Source organism: Oncorhynchus gorbuscha, linkage group LG06 (genome assembly GCF_021184085.1).
Source record: "Oncorhynchus gorbuscha isolate QuinsamMale2020 ecotype Even-year linkage group LG06, OgorEven_v1.0, whole genome shotgun sequence".
Classification (NCBI taxonomy): Eukaryota; Metazoa; Chordata; class Actinopteri; order Salmoniformes; family Salmonidae; genus Oncorhynchus; species Oncorhynchus gorbuscha.
In genome coordinates this window covers 15,580,352-15,600,678 of record NC_060178.1, presented here as the reverse complement: position 1 = coordinate 15,600,678, position 20,327 = coordinate 15,580,352, and the positions used below count along the sequence as shown (strand labels likewise).

Below are 20,327 nucleotides of genomic sequence, written 5' to 3'. Positions count from 1 at the left end.
CCTTCCCTACTCTAATCGCTCTGTTGTGGTGTTAGTTCGAGCTCAGTGGTGGTTTCTCCTCCCTCACAGGAAACTCTCTCTCTCTTTAACTCTCTTTCTTTCTCTCTCTCCCTCTTGCTCTCTCTTCCTTTACACTATATAAGTGTGGTGTTTGGATTGTGTGTCAGACAGAGTCAAGGAATACTAGAGTGTAGGACAGATGAAGAGGGGCACAATTCCTGTGCCCCACCCCCTGCCCCCACCCCCCTCTCCCCGGGATTGGCTGATGTGATGGTCACCGTACAGGATCTACAGGTGAGAGATCTCTCTGATTCGTCAGATTCTGACATTCTCTCACACAAACCACATAATATAAAAGGAACAAAATAGCTTTTACTAAACAGCTTTCAAACTAATGGCACAACAGCAGCGTGAATAGGAGTTTTAACATAATAAGTTATGTTTTTGTGCCTGTCAAGGGGCTGTGTCTGACCAATAGCTCTTATCTATAGGACTGGACACAAACAATCTGAACAATGCTGGAGACAATTTTTGCCTATAATGTTGGGTTTCCTTCACTCTTGAGAAACACTCATTACCCAGTAATAGGTATTTTTTAAAGTTATGTTTTTGTGCCAGTCAAGGTGCTGTGTCTGACCTGGAATGTTCACCCGTAGGCTGCGTTTAGACAAGCAGCCAAATTTCGGATATATTTTTTTCACTATTTGTTCTTTTGACCAATCAGATCAGAATCTGAAAAATAAAAGATATTATGTGATTGGTCAATTACTGAAAAAAAGATCAGAATTGGACTGGCTGTCTACCCCATCTTTTCATGTTTGCCATCATTGTTCATGTTCACACTTAATGATGGGAAATGATGTAAAATATATCACTAGCCACTTTAAACAATGCTACCTAATATAATGTTTACATACCCTACATTCTTCATCTCATATGTATACGTATATACTGTACTCTATCATCTACTGCATCTTTATGTAATACATGTATCACTAGCCACTTTAACTATGCCACTTTGTTTACATACTCATCTCATATGTATATACTGTACTCGATACCATCTACTGTATCTTGCCTATGCCGCTCTGTACCATCACTCATTCATATATCTTTATGTACATATTCTTTATCCCTTTCCACTTGTGTGTATAAGGTAGTAGTTTTGGAATTGTTAGTTAGATTACTTGTTGGTTATTACTGCATTGTCGGAACTAGAAGCACAAGCATTTCGCTACACTCACATTAACATCTGCTAACCATGTGTATGTGACAAATAAAATTTGATTTGATTTGATTTAATGACGAACATAAAAGAGACATTTCAAAGTTTAGCGGTGGGAGCGAGGCTGGCGAGACAAGCGGAATTAAATTACATTACAACCCCTATAAAACATCCATTTTGTTTAGGGTTGCCTATTTTTTAATCTTCTCTTCACATAATTAAAACCAAACAGTAAGAATGCCTCCTATAGAGATGAGAATGAGAGGCCTTTGGGGGGAGAATTAGATACCTGAATACCGGAGGGGATTTTGGCTCACGGATAAAGCGCTTCTCTGGCTCTGGGATAATAGTGACGAGGGATGAGTTATGCCCCCACACAAGCAGAGAGATGAGCCAGACACACTGCAGGACTGACAGATTGTGTTGACAATGTTTGGGCTGCTTCCTGTAGGTTCACCGCGGGGTGAAGGTTCTGGCACAACCTGAGGTGTTGCATTATACTGTATGTCTTTCTCTCCGCCACACTCTCTCTTCCTCTACCCTCTCTTTCTATTTGCTTTCATTTTCTTTCTTTCTTTCTCTCTCTCTCAATGTATTGATAAAATCCATTTTTACATCAGCAGATGTCACTTTAACAGAAGCACAGCCTAAAACCCCAAACAGCAAGCAATGCAAATGCATGTGGCTAGGAAAACCTCTCTATAAAGGCAGGAACCTAGGAAGAAATCTAGAGAGGAACAAGGCTCTGAGTGGTGACCAGTCCTCTTCTGCCTGTGCCCAGTGGAGATTATAAGAGTACATGGCCATTAAGGCCAGATCGATGACCAGCAGGGTCAAATAACAGTGGTTATAGAGGGTGCAGATCAGTACCTCAGGTGTAAATGTCAGTTGACTTTTCATAGTCGAGCATTAAGAGGTTGAGACAGCAGGTGCGGCAGAGAGAGAGGGAGAGGGAGGGCCGAAACAGCTGGTCCGGGATAAGTTAGCGCGTCCGGTAAACAGATCCGGGTTCCATAGTCGAGGCAGAACAGCAGAAACTGGATCAGCAGCATGACCAGGTGGACTGGTGACAGGGACAGCCAGAAGTCATCAGGCCAGGTAGTCCTGAGCAATGGTCCTAGGGCTCAGGTCCTCCGAGAGTGGAGAGAGAGAGAGAGTGATGGGAGAATAAGAGGGGGCATACTTACGATCACAATGGACACCAGATAAACAGGAGAATTACACCAGATAGCACAGAGTGACTCTAGCCCCTCAGTTGTTTTAGCCATCCAGCAAGGAAGGATCCAACTCAAACCAAAACAAAACAGTACTGTAGATTAGCTCAGCATTTCTTAATCCCCCTCTCCCAGTACCCCTGGCAATGTCAGGTGCTGTTAAAACATATTTCGAAATGTACTGTTTTAAAGGCCCATGGCAGTCAACAAAAATAATTTTCATGTATTTTACATATATTTCCACACTATAATGTTTGAATAATACTCTAAAATTGTGAAAATTATGTTAATTCCCTTTTAGTGTAAGAGCTGTTTGAAAAGACCACCTGAAATGTCTGCCTGTTTTGAGGGGATGGAGTTTTGGCCTGCCTGGTGACATCACCAGGCGACAATTTAGTCAATAGACCAATAAGAAAGAGAGTTACAAACCTCTACCAATAACAGCTACTTTTCAGTTTTCTACTCCCCTCTCAGACCACTCCCAGACAGTCCTAGCAAAATTCTTGCTTGGGAAATTGTTCTTTGCTAAGTAAAGAGTCAAAGTAAGGTACTTAATTGCTATCAAAAAATGATTTGATAGTGAGATAAAAACATCTGCATGTTACCTTTAAGGGATATGTAGGGATTTTGACAATTAGGCCCTTTATCTACTTCCCCAGAGTTAGATGAACTTGTGGATACCATTTGTATGTCTCTGTGTCCAGTATGAAGCATGCTAACACATACCCATAGACTTCCAGACAATGCGCTAATGCTAGTTAGCATTGGCTTGCAAAACTACCTCGAACTTCCTTCATAGTGCACAGAGACATAATAATGGTATCCACAAGTTCTGACTGTTCTGACTGATTTTGCCAAAATCGAACTATCCCTTTAAATGAACAGTGAAATGGAAAAATATTTTCTCACTGTGTCTCCTACAAATCACTTTAAGTTCACATTTGAGTTTACAGTCAGAGTTCTTGGTCCAATAGAAGTTCCAACATCTTTAAACTCTAAGTGAGGTATGCAGGGATGAATTGTAGATGAGCTGTCATTGGCTAGAACAGATACTTAAAAACAGTTCAGTTTTAGAAGTTGTTGATGTTGGTCAGTAGGCTTCCATGTAAACCACAGTCATCAACAAAATCTTATCTTAATTGCTACCAGAGAGGTCTGCGGGTTCCGGGCTGGAAGATAAATCGTTCAATTTGACAGTCGGCCAAACTTACACGCTTCTTCCAATATACAACTGTGGTTGCTTGCCTCCTCTTGGAAAAGGCTATTTTTGTCATGTTATTATACTATATGTACACAATAACATCTGCAAAAGGCATTGAATCCTAGCAATATTTCAAAACGGGTTGCACTTAGTAAATGTTAGTGTTATTTCTTTTGGGGGGGGGGGTAGATCAGCTTTAATCTTGCAGTTAGATTGTGACTTCTAGCAATGTAATTGTCTGCATAATTTCCAATCCCCCATATATATTATATTAAATATATATCTATTTTAAATATATTTTCCTTCTATATTATTTTCCCCTTATCTACCATCCCTCCCCTAATTGAAGTAAACTAATGGACAACAATACTTAGGCTTCTACTTCCAGCTCATACATACTACAGTTGAAGTCGGAAGTTTACACACACTTAGGTTGGAGTCATTAAAACTCGTTTTTCAACCACTCCACACAATTCTTGTTAATAAATTATAGTTTTGGCAAGTCGCTTAGGACATCTACTTTGTGCATGACACAAGTCATTTTTCCAACAATTGTTCACAGACAGATTATTTCACGTAAAATTCACTGTATCACAATTCCAGCAGGTCAGAAGTTCACATACACTAAGTTGACTGTGCCTGTAAACAGCTTGGAAAATTCCAGAAAATTATGTCATGGCTTTACAAGCTTCTGATAGGCTAATTGACATCATTTGAGTCAATTGGAGGTGTACCTGTGAATGAATTTCAAGGCCTACATTCAAACTCAGTGCCTCTTTACTTGACATCATGGGAAAATCAGAAGAAATCAGCCTATGACCTCCACAAGACTGGTTCATCCTTGGGATAAATTTCCAAATGCCTGAAAGTACCTCATTCACCTCTACAAACAATAGTACGCAAGTATAAACACCATGGGACCATGCAGCCGTCACACCGCTCAGGAAGGAGATGCGTTCTGTCTCCTAGAGATGAACATACTTTGGTGTGAAAAGTGCAAATCAATCCCTGAACAACAACAAAGGACCTTGTGAAGATGCTGGTATACAGGTATAAAAGGTATAAAAGTAAAACAAGTCCTATAAAACATAACCTGAATGGCCGCTCAGCAAGGAAGAAGTCACTGCTTCAAAACTGCCATAAAAAAAGCCAGACTACGGTTTGCAACTGCACATGGGGACAAGATCGTACTTTTTGGGGAAATGTCCTCTGGTCTGATGAAACAAAAATAGAATTGTTTGTCTATAATGATCATCATTATGTTTGGAAGAATAATAGGGAGGCTTGCAAGCCAAAGAACAACATCCCAACCGTGAAGCACGGGGGTGGCAGCATCATGTTGTGGGGGTGCTTTGCTGCAGGAGGGACTGGTGCACTTCACAAAATAGATGGCATCATGAGGAAGGAAAATTAAGTGGATATATTGAAGCTACATCTCAAGACGTCAGTCAGGAAGTTAAAGCTTGGTCGCAAATGGGTCTTCCAAATGGACAATGACCTCAAGCATATTTCCAAAGTTCTGGCAAAATGGCTTAAGGACAACAAAGTCAAGGCATTGGAGTGGCCATCACAAGGCCCTGATCTCAATCCTATAGACAATTTGAGGGCAGAATTGAAAAATCATGTGCTTGCAAGGAGGCCTACAACCCTGACTCAGTTACACCAGCTCTGTCAGGAGGAATGGGCCAAAATTCACCCAACTCCTTGTGGGAAGTTTGTGGAAGGCTACCCGAAACGTGTGACCCAAGTTAAACAATTTGATGGCAATACTACCAAATACGAATTGACTGTATGTAAACTGCTAACTCACTGGAAATGTGATGCAAGAAATAAAAGCTGAAATAAGTTATTCTCTCTACTCTACTTATTCTGACATTTCACTTTCTTTAAATCAAGTGTTGATCCTAACTGACCTAAGACAGGGATTTGTTTACTAGGATTACATCTCAGGAATTGTGAAAAACGGAGTATAAATGTAGTTGGCGACGGTGTATGTAAACATCCAACTTCAACTGTATATTCATTTTATGCACAGTATATTTAACTTTAGTTATATTTTGTTTGTCCTCTCCCATCTGTCTCTGAAAACCATCCAGTTTTGATTTCCAGCTGCCATATATTTTCCCAATGTGCTGTGATGTTTCACAAAGGTTCTGAACATTTCTATTCGCATAGTTTCTACAGATCGTAAATTAAAATTGTCATTTTTTTTTCACAAGCATTGTTGTGAAACACTATATGAAACACTATATGATAAAATGACCCCTCATCTATAATCCCTAATGTCCTCTCTCTTCCTTTCTCCTTCTCTCTCACTCACTCTGCCTCTCTTTCTCTCTCTCTCTCTTCCTCATCCACTCTTTCTCTCTCCATCATTCTTCTATACTGTTCACTCTCTCTCACACCATTTCACTCTCTGTCCTTCTTCTGTCTGTATCATTCACTCTCTCTCTTCCATTTTCTCTCTTCAGGATGTTTGACAGCCCTACCCATTGACCCAAGCTCCAGGATGCTCATGGTGCCCGTCGGAAGTGGCCAACCTCACCACGCCGTGCCTGTGGCCTGCGCCCTCACCTGTTCCTGGCTCCTGCTTTTCTTTCATGCCGCCTTCAGCCAGAAGCCTGCCAAACTGCCCCTGGTGGGCCGCAAGCCCTTCATCGCTGCCTGGAACGCACCGCTGGACCTGTGCACTGTCAAGTACAACGTCCACACCAACCTGGAGCACCTCTTCCACATTAGTGGCAGTCCGCGGGCCGTCCACACTGGCCAGAACGTTACCATTTTCTATGCCAACCGGCTGGGCCTCTACCCTTTCTACACAGACCACAGCATCCCTATCAATGGAGGCCTGCCCCAAAACTGCAACATGAATGACCATCTCCTCAAGGCCTACAGGGATATCAACCATTTTATCCCCTCGGAGGACTTTGCCGGTCTGGCGGTCATTGACTGGGAGTACTGGCGCCCACAGTGGAACCGCAACTGGCACAAGAAAGACATTTACCGGCGGAAGTCCCGGGAGCTGATCACACAGGCCTATGTTAACGTGACTTCATCACAAATCGAAGAGCTGGCGAGCAAACGCTTTGAGAAGAGTGCCCGGGCGTTCATGCAGAAGACTGTCCAGCTAGGGACGTTCCTTCGCCCCAACGGACTCTGGGGCTTCTACCTCTATCCGGACTGCCACAACTACAACCTGTATGAGCACAACTACACAGGCTCCTGCCCTCTGCTGGAGAGCCTGCGTAATGACGAACTGCTCTGGTTGTGGAATAGCAGCACAGCACTGTTTCCCTCAGTGGCTATCAGGAAGAGCCAAACAGACAGTGTCAGCAATCTCCATTTCTCCCAGTTTAGGGTGCTGGAATCTCTGAGGATAGCTGGGCTCACCTCACACGGCTATGATCTGCCTACATTTGTGTACACACGCCTGGGCTACAGAGACGAGGCAATGGCCTTCCTCACCATGGTAAGACTGCCACACTTAGTAACCCAAAGGTCTAAAATCAAATGCTTTTCATCCTACATTATCCCAATGGGACTGGTAATTCACTGATTATTAGTTGATACTACAAAGCTTTGTAATGCTTTACAGACAGGATCAGTTTAGACATAATTTTTTTGACTGGGAATAATTTATTTTTGGCATTCTTTAACCTACACTAATTTGTTTTCCCCTCAGCAGTCAACCCTACTTAGAGTACTGCATCATCAGTTGTGTGCAGGCAATTATGCTTTTCCTGAGGAGACATTAGCACCATCTTGTGGCTGCTTAAAAAAGTTGAAAATGTGGTGGAATTATCCTTTCTGTGTGTCTGTATGTGTATTGCAGAACGACTTGATCCACACCATTGGGGAGAGTGCTGCTCTTGGTGCAGCTGGTTTTGTGATCTGGGGAGACCTCAACCTCACCTCATCCAGAGTGAGTCTGATTCTCCATCTTTACTGTTATTTTATATCATTTGCATTATAGTTAGACAATCCAAGTGTAAGACAAGCTAGAATAGAATTTGTAAGTCGCTCTGGATAAGAGCGTCTGCTAAATGACTTAAATGTAAATGTAAATGTAATAGAGAAGAGCCAAAAAGGCTCGGAACGAGCACGAGCTCCAACTACTGGCAATGAACAGCTCTGACAAAGACAAATCATGAATTAAAGCTATGAAAATAATGTGCTTGCTATTTCATTCTGTTTGGACTTCATTTTAAAGTTTAAAGTCAACACCTCCAAGGCCTGTGTACATCGAAGAAATGTAATGTATTCCTAAATGTATTCCAAACATTCTTCCCACTAAGCATTTACCAATGGAGATGTCTTTTGGATGTCTTTTTTTTGGTGCAGTCTGGACTGGCCTTGTTTTCAGCGTACAAGGATGCAGATTTTTGGTCTCAACTTTATTTTAGCCAAACATAGACATCTATGGTTCAGATTTTGTCAGGTCTGGACCAGCCTTGATTTCTCCGGCCACAGATGTCTGTTCCGGACTTGCCTATATTTGGCCCAAACAGACGTTTATAATTGGTTCAGATTTGGTCCGGTCCAGATCACCCTGGAATTGGCCCAAACATAGACATCTATAATTGGTTCAGATTTAATCCGGTCCAGTTTGGACCAGACCGTACAATACAGTACATTGATGAAAAGTAGAGTACAATACATTGCAGTACAGTAGAGCAAATTAAGGAACAGTAAAGTATAGAAAAGTAAAGTATAGTGTACTGTTTTGTACCCCACTGTACTCTACGGAATTAAACTATACTGTACTGTAATGAATTATACAAGGGTGGATCTAATCCAGAATGCTGATTGGTTAAAACCGCATTCCAGCCAGTGTCTGTTTCACAAGTTACCACTGGCTGAATCTATGATGTTGAAATGCCTATTTCCTCTGTTCCATCTTCACTAGAAAACAGTTTAAACAAATGCAAATGCAAATGCAGCTACTTTGCTGTTATTCTGGCTGCACTTTTTGACATGACTGTAAATTAACCGTAGTTTGCTAGCTAGCAGGCAAGGGAAAAGAACTTTGCCAGTCAGTATGGCAATGGAACATTTAGAATGAACGACTGGATCGTGTCTATAGATACAGAACATTTAGAATGAACGACTGGATCGTGTCTGTAGATACAGAACAAAAAGAATGAACGACTGGATCTTGTCCATAGATACAGAACAAAAATAATGAACGACTGGATCGTGTCTATAGATACAGAACAAAAAGAATGAACGACTGGATCGTGTCTATAGATACAGAACAAAAAGAATGAACGACTGGATCGTGTCTATAGATACAGAACAAAAAGAATGAACGACTGGATCGTGTCTATAGATACAGAACAAAAAGAACGAACGTCTGGATCGTGTGTATAGATACAGAACAAAAAGAACGAACGACTGGATCGTGTGTATAGATACAGAACAAAAAGAACGAACGACTGGATCGTGTCTATGGATACAGAACAAAAAGAATGAAAGACTGGATCGTGTCTATAGATACAGAACAAAAAGAATGAACGACTGGATCGTGTGTCATGCAGGTGAAGGAGGACCCAAACGCGACTTAACAGAAACAGAGTTTATTAATGCTCAAAACCGAATAACTGAAATCCTCTAGATAGTAGAGGGGAAAACAACTGGAGAAGCGGCCACAGACTGCAGGTCGCTACGGGTAGGCGCAGGCCGTAGTCAACTGAGACACCTGCTCACACGCAGCGTCTGAAGAAGGCACAAAACACGACAGGACAGGGTGATACACAATCACGGCAAAAACACGACAGGACAGGGCGAAACGCAATTACAGCATGGAATACAAAACAAGGAACCGACGGAACAGGAACGGATCACAAAGGAATAAATAGGGAGTCTAATCAGGGGAAAAGGATCGGGAACAGGTGTGGGAAGACTAAATGATGATTAGGGGAATAGGAACAGCTGGGAGCAGGAACGGAACGATAGAGAGAAGAGAGAGCGAGAGAGTGAGAGAGGGAGGGGGAGAGAGAGGGATAGGAGGGAAAGAACCAAATAAGACCAGCAGAGGGAAACGAATAGCATGGGGAGCACAGGGACAAGACATGATAATAAATGACAAACATGACAGTACCCCCACTCACCGAGCGCCTCCTGGCGCTCTCGAGGAGGAACACTGGCAGCAACGGAGGAAATCATAGATCAAACGGTCCAGCACGTCCCGAGAAAGAACCCAACTCCTCTCCTCAGGACCGTAACGAAAAACGATAAAAAGGGAAACTAGGGTACTACTCTAAAAAAAAAATGAGAACTAGGGACAGACTGAGACACAGCAAGGGCAGGGACAAGAACAGGAGAGATGCGATGGCAGGGAACAGACTGAGACCCAGCAAGACCAGGAGCAGAAGCAGAAAAAAAATTACCAGACTTCTTCTGCGCGCAGTCTGAACACGCAGCCACGAAACGGCGCGTGTCACGCTCCTGAGTCGGCCACCAAAAGCGCTGGCGAATAGAAAAGAGTGCCTCGAACACCGGGATGACCAGCTAACTTGGCAGAGTGAGCCCACTGAAGAACAGCCAGACAGTGGAAACAGGAACGAAAAGGAGGTTACTAGGACAAGCGCGCGGCGACGCAGTGTGCGTGAGTGCTTGCTTAACCTGTCTTTCAATTCCCCAGACTGTCAACCCGACAACACGCCCATAAGGAAGAATCCCCTCGAGATCAGTAGAAGCCACAGAAGAACTAAACAGACGGGATAAGGCATCAGGCTTGGTGTTCTTGCTACCCGGACGGTAAGAAATCACAAACTCGAAACGAGCGAAAAACAACGCCCAACGAGCTTGACGGGCATTAAGTCGTTTGGCAGAACGGATGTACTCAAGGTTCTTATGGTCTGTCCAAACGAAAAGGAACGGTCGCCCCCTCCAACCACTGTCGCCATTCGCCTAGGGCTAAGCGGATGGCGAGCAGTTCACGGTTACCCACATCATAGTTGCGCTCAGATGGCGACAGGCGATGAGAAAAATAAGCGCAAGGATGAACCTTATCGTCAGACTGGAAGCGCTGGGATAGAATGGCTCCCACGCCTACCTCTGAAGCGTCAACCTCGACAATAAATTGTCTAGTGACGTCAGGAGTAACGAGGATAGGAGCGGACGTAAAACGTTCTTTTAGAAGATCAAAAGCTCCCTGGGCGGAACCGGACCACTTAAAACACGTCTTGACAGAAGTAAGAGCTGTGAGAGGGGCAGCAACTTGGAAATTACGAATGAAACGCCGATAGAAATTAGCGAAACCAAAAAGCGCTGCAACTCGACACGTGACCTTGGAACGGGCCAATCACTGACAGCTTGGACCTTAGCGGAATCCATCTGAATGCCTTCAGCGGAAATAACGGAACCGAGAAAAGTAACGGAGGAGACATGAAAGAGCACTTCTCAGCCTTTACGTAGAGACAATTCTCTAAAAGGCGCTGTAGAACACGTCGAACGTGCTGAACATGAATCTCGAGTGACGGAGAAAAAATCAGGATATCGTCAAGATAGACAAAAACAAAAATGTTCAGCATGTCTCTCAGAACATCATTAACTAATGCCTGAAAAACAGCTGGCGCATTGGCGAGACCGAACGGCAGAACCCGGTACTCAAAATGCCCTAACGGAGTGTTAAACGCCGTTTTCCACTCGTCCCCCTCTCTGATGCGCACGAGATGGTAAGCGTTAGAAGGTCCAACTTAGTAAAGCACCTGGCTCCTGCAGAAAGGCTGATGACATAAGGGGAAGCGGATAACGATTCTTAACCGTTATGTCATTCAGCCCTCGATAATCCACGCAGGGGCGCAGAGTACCGTCCTTCTTCTTAACAAAAAGAACCCCGCCCCGGCCGGAGAAGAAGAAGGCACTATGGTACCGGCGTCAAGAGACACAGACAAATAATCCTCGAGAGCCTTACGTTCGGGAGCCGACAGAGAGTATAGTCTACCTCGAGGAGGCGTGGTCCCTGGAAGGAGATCAATACTACAATCATACGACCGGTGAGGAGGAAGGGAGTTGGCTCGGGACCGACTGAAGACCGTGCGCAGATCATGATATTCCTCCGGCACTCCTGTCAAATCGCCAGGTTCCTCCTGAGAAGTAGGGAGAGAAGAAACGGGAGGGATGGCAGACATTAAACACCTCACATGACAAGAAACGTTCCAGGATAGGATAGAATTACTAGACCAATTAATAGAAGGATTATGACATACTAGCCAGGGATGACCCAAAACAACAGGTGTAAACGGTGAACGGAAAATCAAAAAGAAATAGTCTCACTGTGGTTACCAGATACTGTGAGAGTTAAAGGTAGTGTCTCAAATTTGATACTGGGAAGATGACTACCATCTAAGGCAAACATGGGCGTAGGCTTGTCTAACGGTCTGAAAGGAATGTTATGTTTCCGAACCCATGCTTCGTCCATGAAACAACCCTCAGCCCCAGAGTCAATCAAGGCACTGCATGTAGCAAACCGGTCCAGCGTAGATGGACCGACATAGTAGTACAAGATCTAGATGAAGAGGACTGAGTAGTAGCGCTCACCAGTAGCCCTCCGCTTACTGATGGGCTCTGGCCTCTTACTGGACAAGAATTAACAAAATGTCCAGCAACTCCGCAATAGAGGCACAGGCGGTTGGTGATCCTCCGTTCCCTCTCCTTATTCGAGATGCGAATCCCTCCCAGCTGCATGGGCTCAGTCTCAAAGCCAGAGGAGGGAGATGGTTGCGATGCGGAGCAGGGAAACACCGTTGATGCGAGCTCTCTTCCACGAGCCCGGTGACGAAGATCTACCCGTCGTTCTATGCGGATGGCGAGAGCAATCAAAGAGTCCACATCGGAAGGAACCTCCCGGGAGAGAATCTCATCCTTAACCACTGCGTGGAGTCCCTCCAGAAAACGAGCGAGCAGCGCCGGCTTTGTGTTCCACTCACTAGAGGCAGCAAGAGTGCGAAACTCAATGGAATAATCCGTTATGGACCGTTCACCTTGGCATAAGGAAGCCAGGGCCCTAGAAGCCTCCCCACCAAAAACTGAACGGTCAAAAACCCGAATCATCTCCTCTTTAAAGTTCTGAAATCGTTAGAGCAAACAGCCCTTGCCTCCCAGATAGCTGTGCCCCATTCTCGAGCCCGGCCAGTGAGGAGTGAGATGACGTAAGCAACCCGAGCTCTCTCTCTAGAGTATGTGTTGGGTTGGAGAGAGAACACAATCTCACACTGCGTGAGAAAGGAGCGGCACTCAGTGGGCTGCCCGGAGTAGCAAGGTGGGTTATTAACCCTAGGTTCTGGAGGCTCGGCAGGCCAGGAAGTAACAGGTGGCACGAGAAGACTCTGGAACTGTCCAGAGAGGTCGGAAACCTGAGCAGCCAGGTTTTCCACGGCCTGGCGAGCAGCGGACAATTCCTGCTCGTGTCTGCCGAGCATGGCTCCTTGGATCTCGACGGCAGTGTAACGAGCGTCAGAAGTCGCTGGGTCCATTCTTTGGTCGGTTCCTTCTGTCATGCAGGTGAAGGAGGACCCAAACGCGACTTAACAGAAACAGAGTTTATTAATGCTCAAAACCGAATAACTGAAATCCTCTAGATAGTAGAGGGAAAACAACTGGAGAAGCGGCCACAGACTGCAGGTCGCCGGGTAGGCGCAGGCCGAGTCAACTGAGACACCTGCTCACACGCAGCGTCTGAAGAAGGCACAAAACACGACAGGACAGGGTGATACACAATCACGGCAAAAAACACGACAGGACAGGGCGAAACGCAATTACAGCATGGAATACAAAACAAGGAACCGACGGAACAGGAACGGATCACAAAGGAATAAATAGGGAGTCTAATCAGGGGAAAAGGATCGGGAACAGGTGTGGGAAGACTAAATGATGATTAGGGGAATAGGAACAGCTGGGAGCAGGAACGGAACGATAGAGAGAAGAGAGAGCGAGAGAGTGAGAGAGGGAGGGGGAGAGAGAGGGATAGGAGGGAAAGAACCAAATAAGACCAGCAGAGGGAAACGAATAGCATGGGGAGCACAGGGACAAGACATGATAATAAATGACAAACATGACATCGTGTCTATAGATACAGAACAAAAAGAATGAAAGACTAGATCGTGTCCATAGATACAGAACAAAAAGAATGAACGACTGGATCGTGTCTATAGATACAGAACAAAAAGAACGAACGTCTGGATCGTGTGTATAGATACAGAACAAAAAGAACGAATGACTGGATCGTGTGTATAGATACAGAACAAAAAGAACGAACGACTGGATCGTGTCTATAGATACAGAACAAAAAGAATGAAAGACTGGATCGTGTCTATAGATACAGAACAAAAAGAATGAACGACTGGATCGTGTCTATAGATACAGAACAAAAAGAATGAACGACTGGATCGTGTCTATAGATACAGAACAAAAAGAATGAACAACTGGATCGTGTCTATAGATACAGAACAAAAAGAATGAACGACTGGATCGTGTCTATAGATACAGAACAAAAAGAATGAACGACTGGATCGTGTCTATAGATACAGAACAAAAAGAATGAACGACTGGATCGTGTCTATAGATACAGAACAAAAAGAATGAACGACTGGATCGTGTCTATAGATACAGAACAAAAAGAATGAAAGACTGGATCGTGTCTATAGATACAGAACAAAAAGAATGAACGACTGGATCGTATCTATAGATACAGAACAAAAAGAATGAACGACTGGATCGTGTCCATAGATAAGGAACAAAAAGAACGAACGACTGGATCGTGTCTGTAGATAAAGAACAAAAAGAACGAACGACTGGATCGTGTCTATAGATACAGAACAAAAAGAACGAACGACTGGATCGTGTCTATAGATACAGAACAAAAAGAATGAAAGACTGGATCGTGTCTATAGATACAGAATAAAAAGAATGAACGACTGGATCGTGTCTATAGATACAGAACAAAAAGAATGAACGACTGGATCGTGTGTATAGATACAGAACAAAAAGAATGAACGACTGGATCATGTCTATAGATACAGAACAAAAAGAATGAACGACTGGATCGTGTCCATAGATACAGAACAAAAAGAATGAACGACTGGATCGTGTGTATAGATACAGAACAAAAAGAATGAACGACTGGATCATGTCTATAGATACAGAACAAAAAGAATGAACGACTGGATCGTGTCCATAGATACAGAACAAAAAGAATGAACGACTGGATCGTGTCTATAGATACAGAACAAAAAGAATGAACGACTGGATCGTGTGTATAGATACAGAACAAAAAGAATGAACGACTGGATCGTGTGTATAGATACAGAACAAAAAGAATGAACGACTGGATCGTGTGTATAGATACAGAACAAAAAGAACGAACGACTGGGTGCCGCATCATCTAGCAACCCTAGATTTGTGTCAGGACTATATCTTGTTGAACACAGACAACAACACAGAGTTACACATGGAATAAACAAACTTGTGAAATATAGCCTAGACGTCTATGATTCGGTTGGACAGACCCCATTTGTACTTGTTTGCTTAATAAATTATTAGTGTGATATAATGCCTCTTAAAATAGGAAAGATAATCAAAATGAAGATTGCAACATTAAATGTATTACATTATTGTAAATGTAAAAACAAACACTTGCAAACGCATGCTGGGTATTATTATAATGAGCTCCACCCCCAAACAGGTACAAATGTGGTCTGTCCAACCGAATCATAGACGTCTAGGCTATATTTAACAAGTTTGAACATCACAGTACTGCACAGTTTATATTTACATTACATTTTAGCAGACACTCTTAAACAGAGCGGATTACAGGAGCAATTTGTGTTTCGTGTCTTGCTCATCAACAGATTGTCTTGCTCATCAACAGATTGTCTTGCTCATCAACAGATTGTCTTGCTCATCAACAGATTGTCTTGCTCATCAACAGATTGTCTTGCTCATCAACAGATTGCCATTGATAATGTATGTGCAGTTGAAATTTGGCCACAAAATACTTATTTCAATATCTGTAAATGATCTGTTTTCGATGTCTGGAAAATACATATTTTTTACGTCTTTGTATTTTCTCCTTTCATTCAGCACCTCAAATGCACTTGATTGCAACGGTCAGAAAACAAGTATTTTCAGCATCCGGAAAATAAGTATTTTCACCTTTCATTCAGCAGATAAAATACACCGTCAACGTCTGGAAATTAAGTCTAAAATATGTATTTTCAACTAAATTTTGCTTACTGAGTTCTCTTGAAGCTTGAGTTGAAGCTTCAAGCATTTTATGAATCTGGGTGTAAGACGTACCAATGCTATAAGGAGGACAATAGTTGGTTGAAAATAGCTGAAAACCAACAGAGAATAGTTATGACAGTATGGGGCAACGCGCTAAAGTATATAAGGGATTATCGTGGATTGCACAATGCCCTTATTTGTTTGAGTGTCTCTTCGTTTTATCTCTCTCTCTCTCTCTCTCTCTCTCTCTCTCTCTCTCTCTCTCTCTCTCTCTCTCTCTCTCTCTCTCTCTCTCTCTCTCTCGTCTCCAGCACAACTGCACAAAGGTGAAGTCCTTCCTAAACCAGCGCCTGGGTCAGTACATCACCAATGTGACACGGGCTGCAGAGGTCTGCAGTGACTTCCTGTGCCAGAGCAACGGCCGCTGTGTCCGCAGGAACCTCCACGCCCCGTACTACCTCCACCTGAGCGGAGACAGCTACCACATCCAGCCCTCAGGGGACGGGGACTTTATGGTCACTGGCTGGCACTCGCAGCACGAGCTCCAACTACTGGCCGAGAGGTTCCGCTGTCACTGCTATGAGGGACACACCGGGGAGAAGTGTGACAGCCTGAACAAGGTGGTGGAAGAAGAGGAGGAAGAGGAGGGGGAGAGGGGGAGGAGGAGCAGAGGGAAAGTGCTGCTTCACAAACTGGGAACACCCTTGGCTTGGTGGTGTTGCTCCTCCTATTGAACTTATATCCTTAGTGGGGACTGTTGTATGATGATAGCACTTTAAGTGCCGTGTGTTATTTGTGGTAGGGGAGACAGAGCTTGAAGTCACTTCCATGGGACACTGCTTTCATGCAATGCTGTGTCATTTTTCAACTGGGGTCCTTCACTATAATGGGTAACACTTTACTTGAAGGGTACCACCTTGTCAGCTCAGGGATTGAAACTAACAACCTTTCAGTTACTGGCCCAATGCTCTAACTGCTAGGCTACCTGCCACCCTAAATGCTTATCCTGTCATCAAACCTACTTTATGGTTTCATTAAGCCTTACTAAATATTAGGATCAATATAAACTGTGGGCTTTTTTTGCTCCAGTCTCCCCTAATACTGTGCAGTTTCATCTAGCAATAAGCTTGGTATTTCCACAAGGCAAAGTTTATTATGTTTTTAACCGTACGCTATCATTGAATGCTAATTCATTTGAACGGATGATCTAATTTGACTACTGGAGGAACAATAAAGTTTTTAAAAGTTCCTTGGCACAGCGCAATTTGAAAAAGCCTATAACAAATTGGTGTATCCATGGAAAAGTTTCCGAACCACATCACGTTCGGGTCTTCCCAAGGCCTTCCACAGGGAACACTGTTTAGCAGGCAACGTATAGGAGCATTGTGTAACAGAGGCGCTATGGAGGGTGCCAGCTGTTTCCTTCCCACACCTTTTTGCAAACATTGGTGTTCAAGTTGTATTTAAACTGGACATCTCATCGATTCACAGGGGTATGTTCAAAAGAACCCAAAGCCTTTAGGTATCACTCTGACATTAAAGCTCAGGTAGGCAGGGGTTAACACTGAGCAGCAGGAAGAGACAAGGTATGTCATGTCAACACCTTTTGCCTGTCCTCCTCAGTTAGTAGTTGACTGTAGGAGAGTTACAAGGTATTGTCTTGCAACACCTTTTGCCTGTCCTCCTTAGTTAGTAGTTGACTGTAGGAGAGTTACAAGGTATTGTCTTGCAACACCTTTTGCCTGTCCTCCTTAGTTAGTAGTTGACTGTAGGAGAGTTACAAGGTATTGTCTTGCAACACCTTTTGCCTGTCCTCCTTAGTTAGTAGTTGACTGTAGGAGAGTTACAAGGTATTGTCTTGCAACACCTTTTGCCTGTCCTCCTTAGTTAGTAGTTGACTGTAGGAGAGTTACAAGGTATTGTCTTGCAACACCTTTTGCCTGTCCTCCTTAGTTAGTAGTTGACTGTAGGAGAGTTACAAGGTATTGTCTTGCAACACCTTTTGCCTGTCCTCCTTAGTTAGTAGTTGACTGTAGGAGAGTTACAAGGTATTGTCTTGCAACATCTTTTGCCTGTCCTCCTTAGTTAGTAGTTGGCTGTAGGAGAGTTACAAGGTATTGTCTTGCAACACCTTTTGCCTGTCCTCCTTAGTTAGTAGTTGGCTGTAGGAGAGTTACAAGGTATTGTCTTGCAACACCTTTTGCCTGTCCTCCTTAGTTAGTAGTTGACTGTAGGAGAGTTACAAGGTATTGTCTTGCAACACCTTTTGCCTGTCCTCCTTAGTTAGTCGTTGACTGTAGGAGAGTTACAAGGTATTGTCTTGCAACACCAAAGTGAGTGTTTTCTACCCAGGTTACTCTTGAAATGTGTGAAACTGTAAAATCATTTTGATGTACAATTGTTATGCTAAACTAGACTGTAAAACCAGGATGTATATGGACTATATATGTTATTTTAATGTAAAGAACAGAAATGTTTCAAATCTTGTATTCATGTTGTTCTTTACCCATGTACGATGGCACTGTACAAATGTACTCCAGATGTTCTTTCTGTGAAGCACCAAGGGCTAGAGTCATAATTGACTTGGCATCAATATAAGGCATGTCAGCATTTTGATAGCCGCCAACATTTCTTTTTGGATTGCTTTACTCACTTTTTGTTCATGTTTTATGTGTATGAACAAGTGGCTCATATAAGTAGTTCATACAATATATTTCATTGTGTCTACTGACTGTGGTTTCACTGTAGACAAATCCATCTCAATGTGGATGATTTCATCATCTCAGCCATCTCAGCTATAGTAGCCCTGTTGTGCTTTTGCCTAGACTGCACTTAAGATTCCAAGATTGTAAACCAAATACACAAGGAATATATGCAACATATGACACGTGTTGCTTGAATGTAGATGAACTGCAAAAAAATAAAAAAAATCGATCATTTTGGATACATCAATTTGTTTCTACATTCTGCTTCAAAGCTAAGAAACTTAATTAAATGACATTGTATGTAGGCTGATATCAAGAAATAAACATGGATGACTATTTTCCGATTGACAACGTATCAATGAAGATTCTCCATTGAGAATGTTTTTTAATCGGCCCCTAGTAGACCTTTAACAGGCCCTGAAAGTGACCCTTAAAGTGCCCCTGAAAGTGACCCTTAAAGTGGCCCTGAAAGTGACCCTTAAAGTGGCCCTGAAAGTGACCCTTAAAGTGACCCTTAAAGTGGCCCTGAAAGTGACCCTTAAAGTGACCCTGAAAGTGACCCTTAAAGTGACCCTTAAAGTGGCCCTTAAAGTTTGGATTCTATTGCATGTGTATAGGACACATTCCTTCTCTTACACGCAATGTGTTAGGCTGATAACTGCAGACAAACACTGATATCCCCGGCACACTCCAGAGGTCAGGTGCCTTGAAGGGCATCTGTGTTTTCCAGAGTGCAGAAACGAGATAGGAGACCAGATATCAGTAAAAGCAGCAGTTTCACAGAAATGTACAGGACCAGCTGTATTGGTTGATAGACACTCCCGTTCAAAAGTTTGGGTTAATTAGAAATGTCCTTGTTTTTGAAAGAAAAGCACATTTTTTTGTCCATTAAAATAACATCAAATTGATCAGAAATACAGTGTAGACATTGTTAATGTTGTAAATGAATATTGTAGCTGGAAACAGCTGATTTTTAATGGAATATCTACATAGGTGTACAGAGGCCCATTATCAGCAACCATCACTCCTGTGTTCCAATGGCACGTTGTGTTAGCTAATCCAAGTTAGTAATTTTAAAAGGCTAATTGATCATGAGAAAACCCTTTTGCAATTATGTTAGCACAACTGAAAAATGTTGTTCTGAATAAAGAAGCAATACAACTGACCTTCTTTACAGTGGGTGAGTATCTGGAGCATCAGCATTTTTGGGTTTGATTACAGGCTCAAAATAGCCAGAAACAAATAATTTTCTTCTGAAACTCGTCAGTCTATTCTTGTTCTGAGAAATAAGGGCTACTCCATGCGAGAAATTGCCAAGAAACTGAAGATCTCGTACAGCGCTGTCTACTACTCCCTTCACAGAACAGCGCAAACTGGCTCTAACCAGAATAGAAAGAGGAATGGGAGGCCGCGGTGCACAACTGAGTAAGAGGACAAGTACATTATAGTGTCTAGCTTGAGAAACAGATGCCTCACAAGTCCTCAACTGGCAGCTTCGTTAAATAGTACCCGTAAAACACCAGTCTCAACGTTAACAGTGAAGAGGCGACTCCAGGATGCTGGCCTTCTAGGCAGAGTTCCTCTGTCCAGTGTCTGTGTTATTTTGCCCATCTTAACCTTTTATTTTTATCGGCCAGTCTGAGATATGGCTTTTTCTTTGCGACTCTGCCTAGAATTATATGCCCATTATTTGTTATCCTTTTGACCAGGGCTCTCAAACCCTGTTCTGAGAGAGCTACCCTCCAGTAGGTTTT

General features: G+C 43.2%; 1 protein-coding gene across 1 annotated transcript; it reads left to right on the top strand.

Annotated features, from left to right (window-relative positions):
• Positions 1-60: 60 nt before the first annotated feature.
• On the top strand, positions 61-19,467 carry LOC124037592 (hyaluronidase-4-like). Its single transcript, XM_046352450.1, has 4 exons — positions 61-294; positions 6,112-7,109; positions 7,473-7,562; positions 16,180-19,467. The coding sequence occupies exons 2-4, from the start codon at positions 6,150-6,152 to the stop codon at positions 16,600-16,602; spliced, it is 1,473 nt and encodes a 490-aa protein (XP_046208406.1). The 5' UTR covers positions 61-294; positions 6,112-6,149; the 3' UTR covers positions 16,603-19,467.
• Positions 19,468-20,327: the final 860 nt, after the last annotated feature.

Bases quoted from the DNA above. Each gene is read 5' to 3' on its own strand.
- LOC124037592 (XM_046352450.1), top strand. From the start codon at position 6,150: ATGCTCATGGTGCCCGTCGGAAGTGGCCAACCTCACCACGCCGTGCCT. The intron at 7,110-7,472 runs GTAAGACTGCCA...TGTGTATTGCAG, and splicing joins CAATGGCCTTCCTCACCATG to AACGACTTGATCCACACCAT. The intron at 7,563-16,179 runs GTGAGTCTGATT...TCTCGTCTCCAG, and splicing joins TCAACCTCACCTCATCCAGA to CACAACTGCACAAAGGTGAA.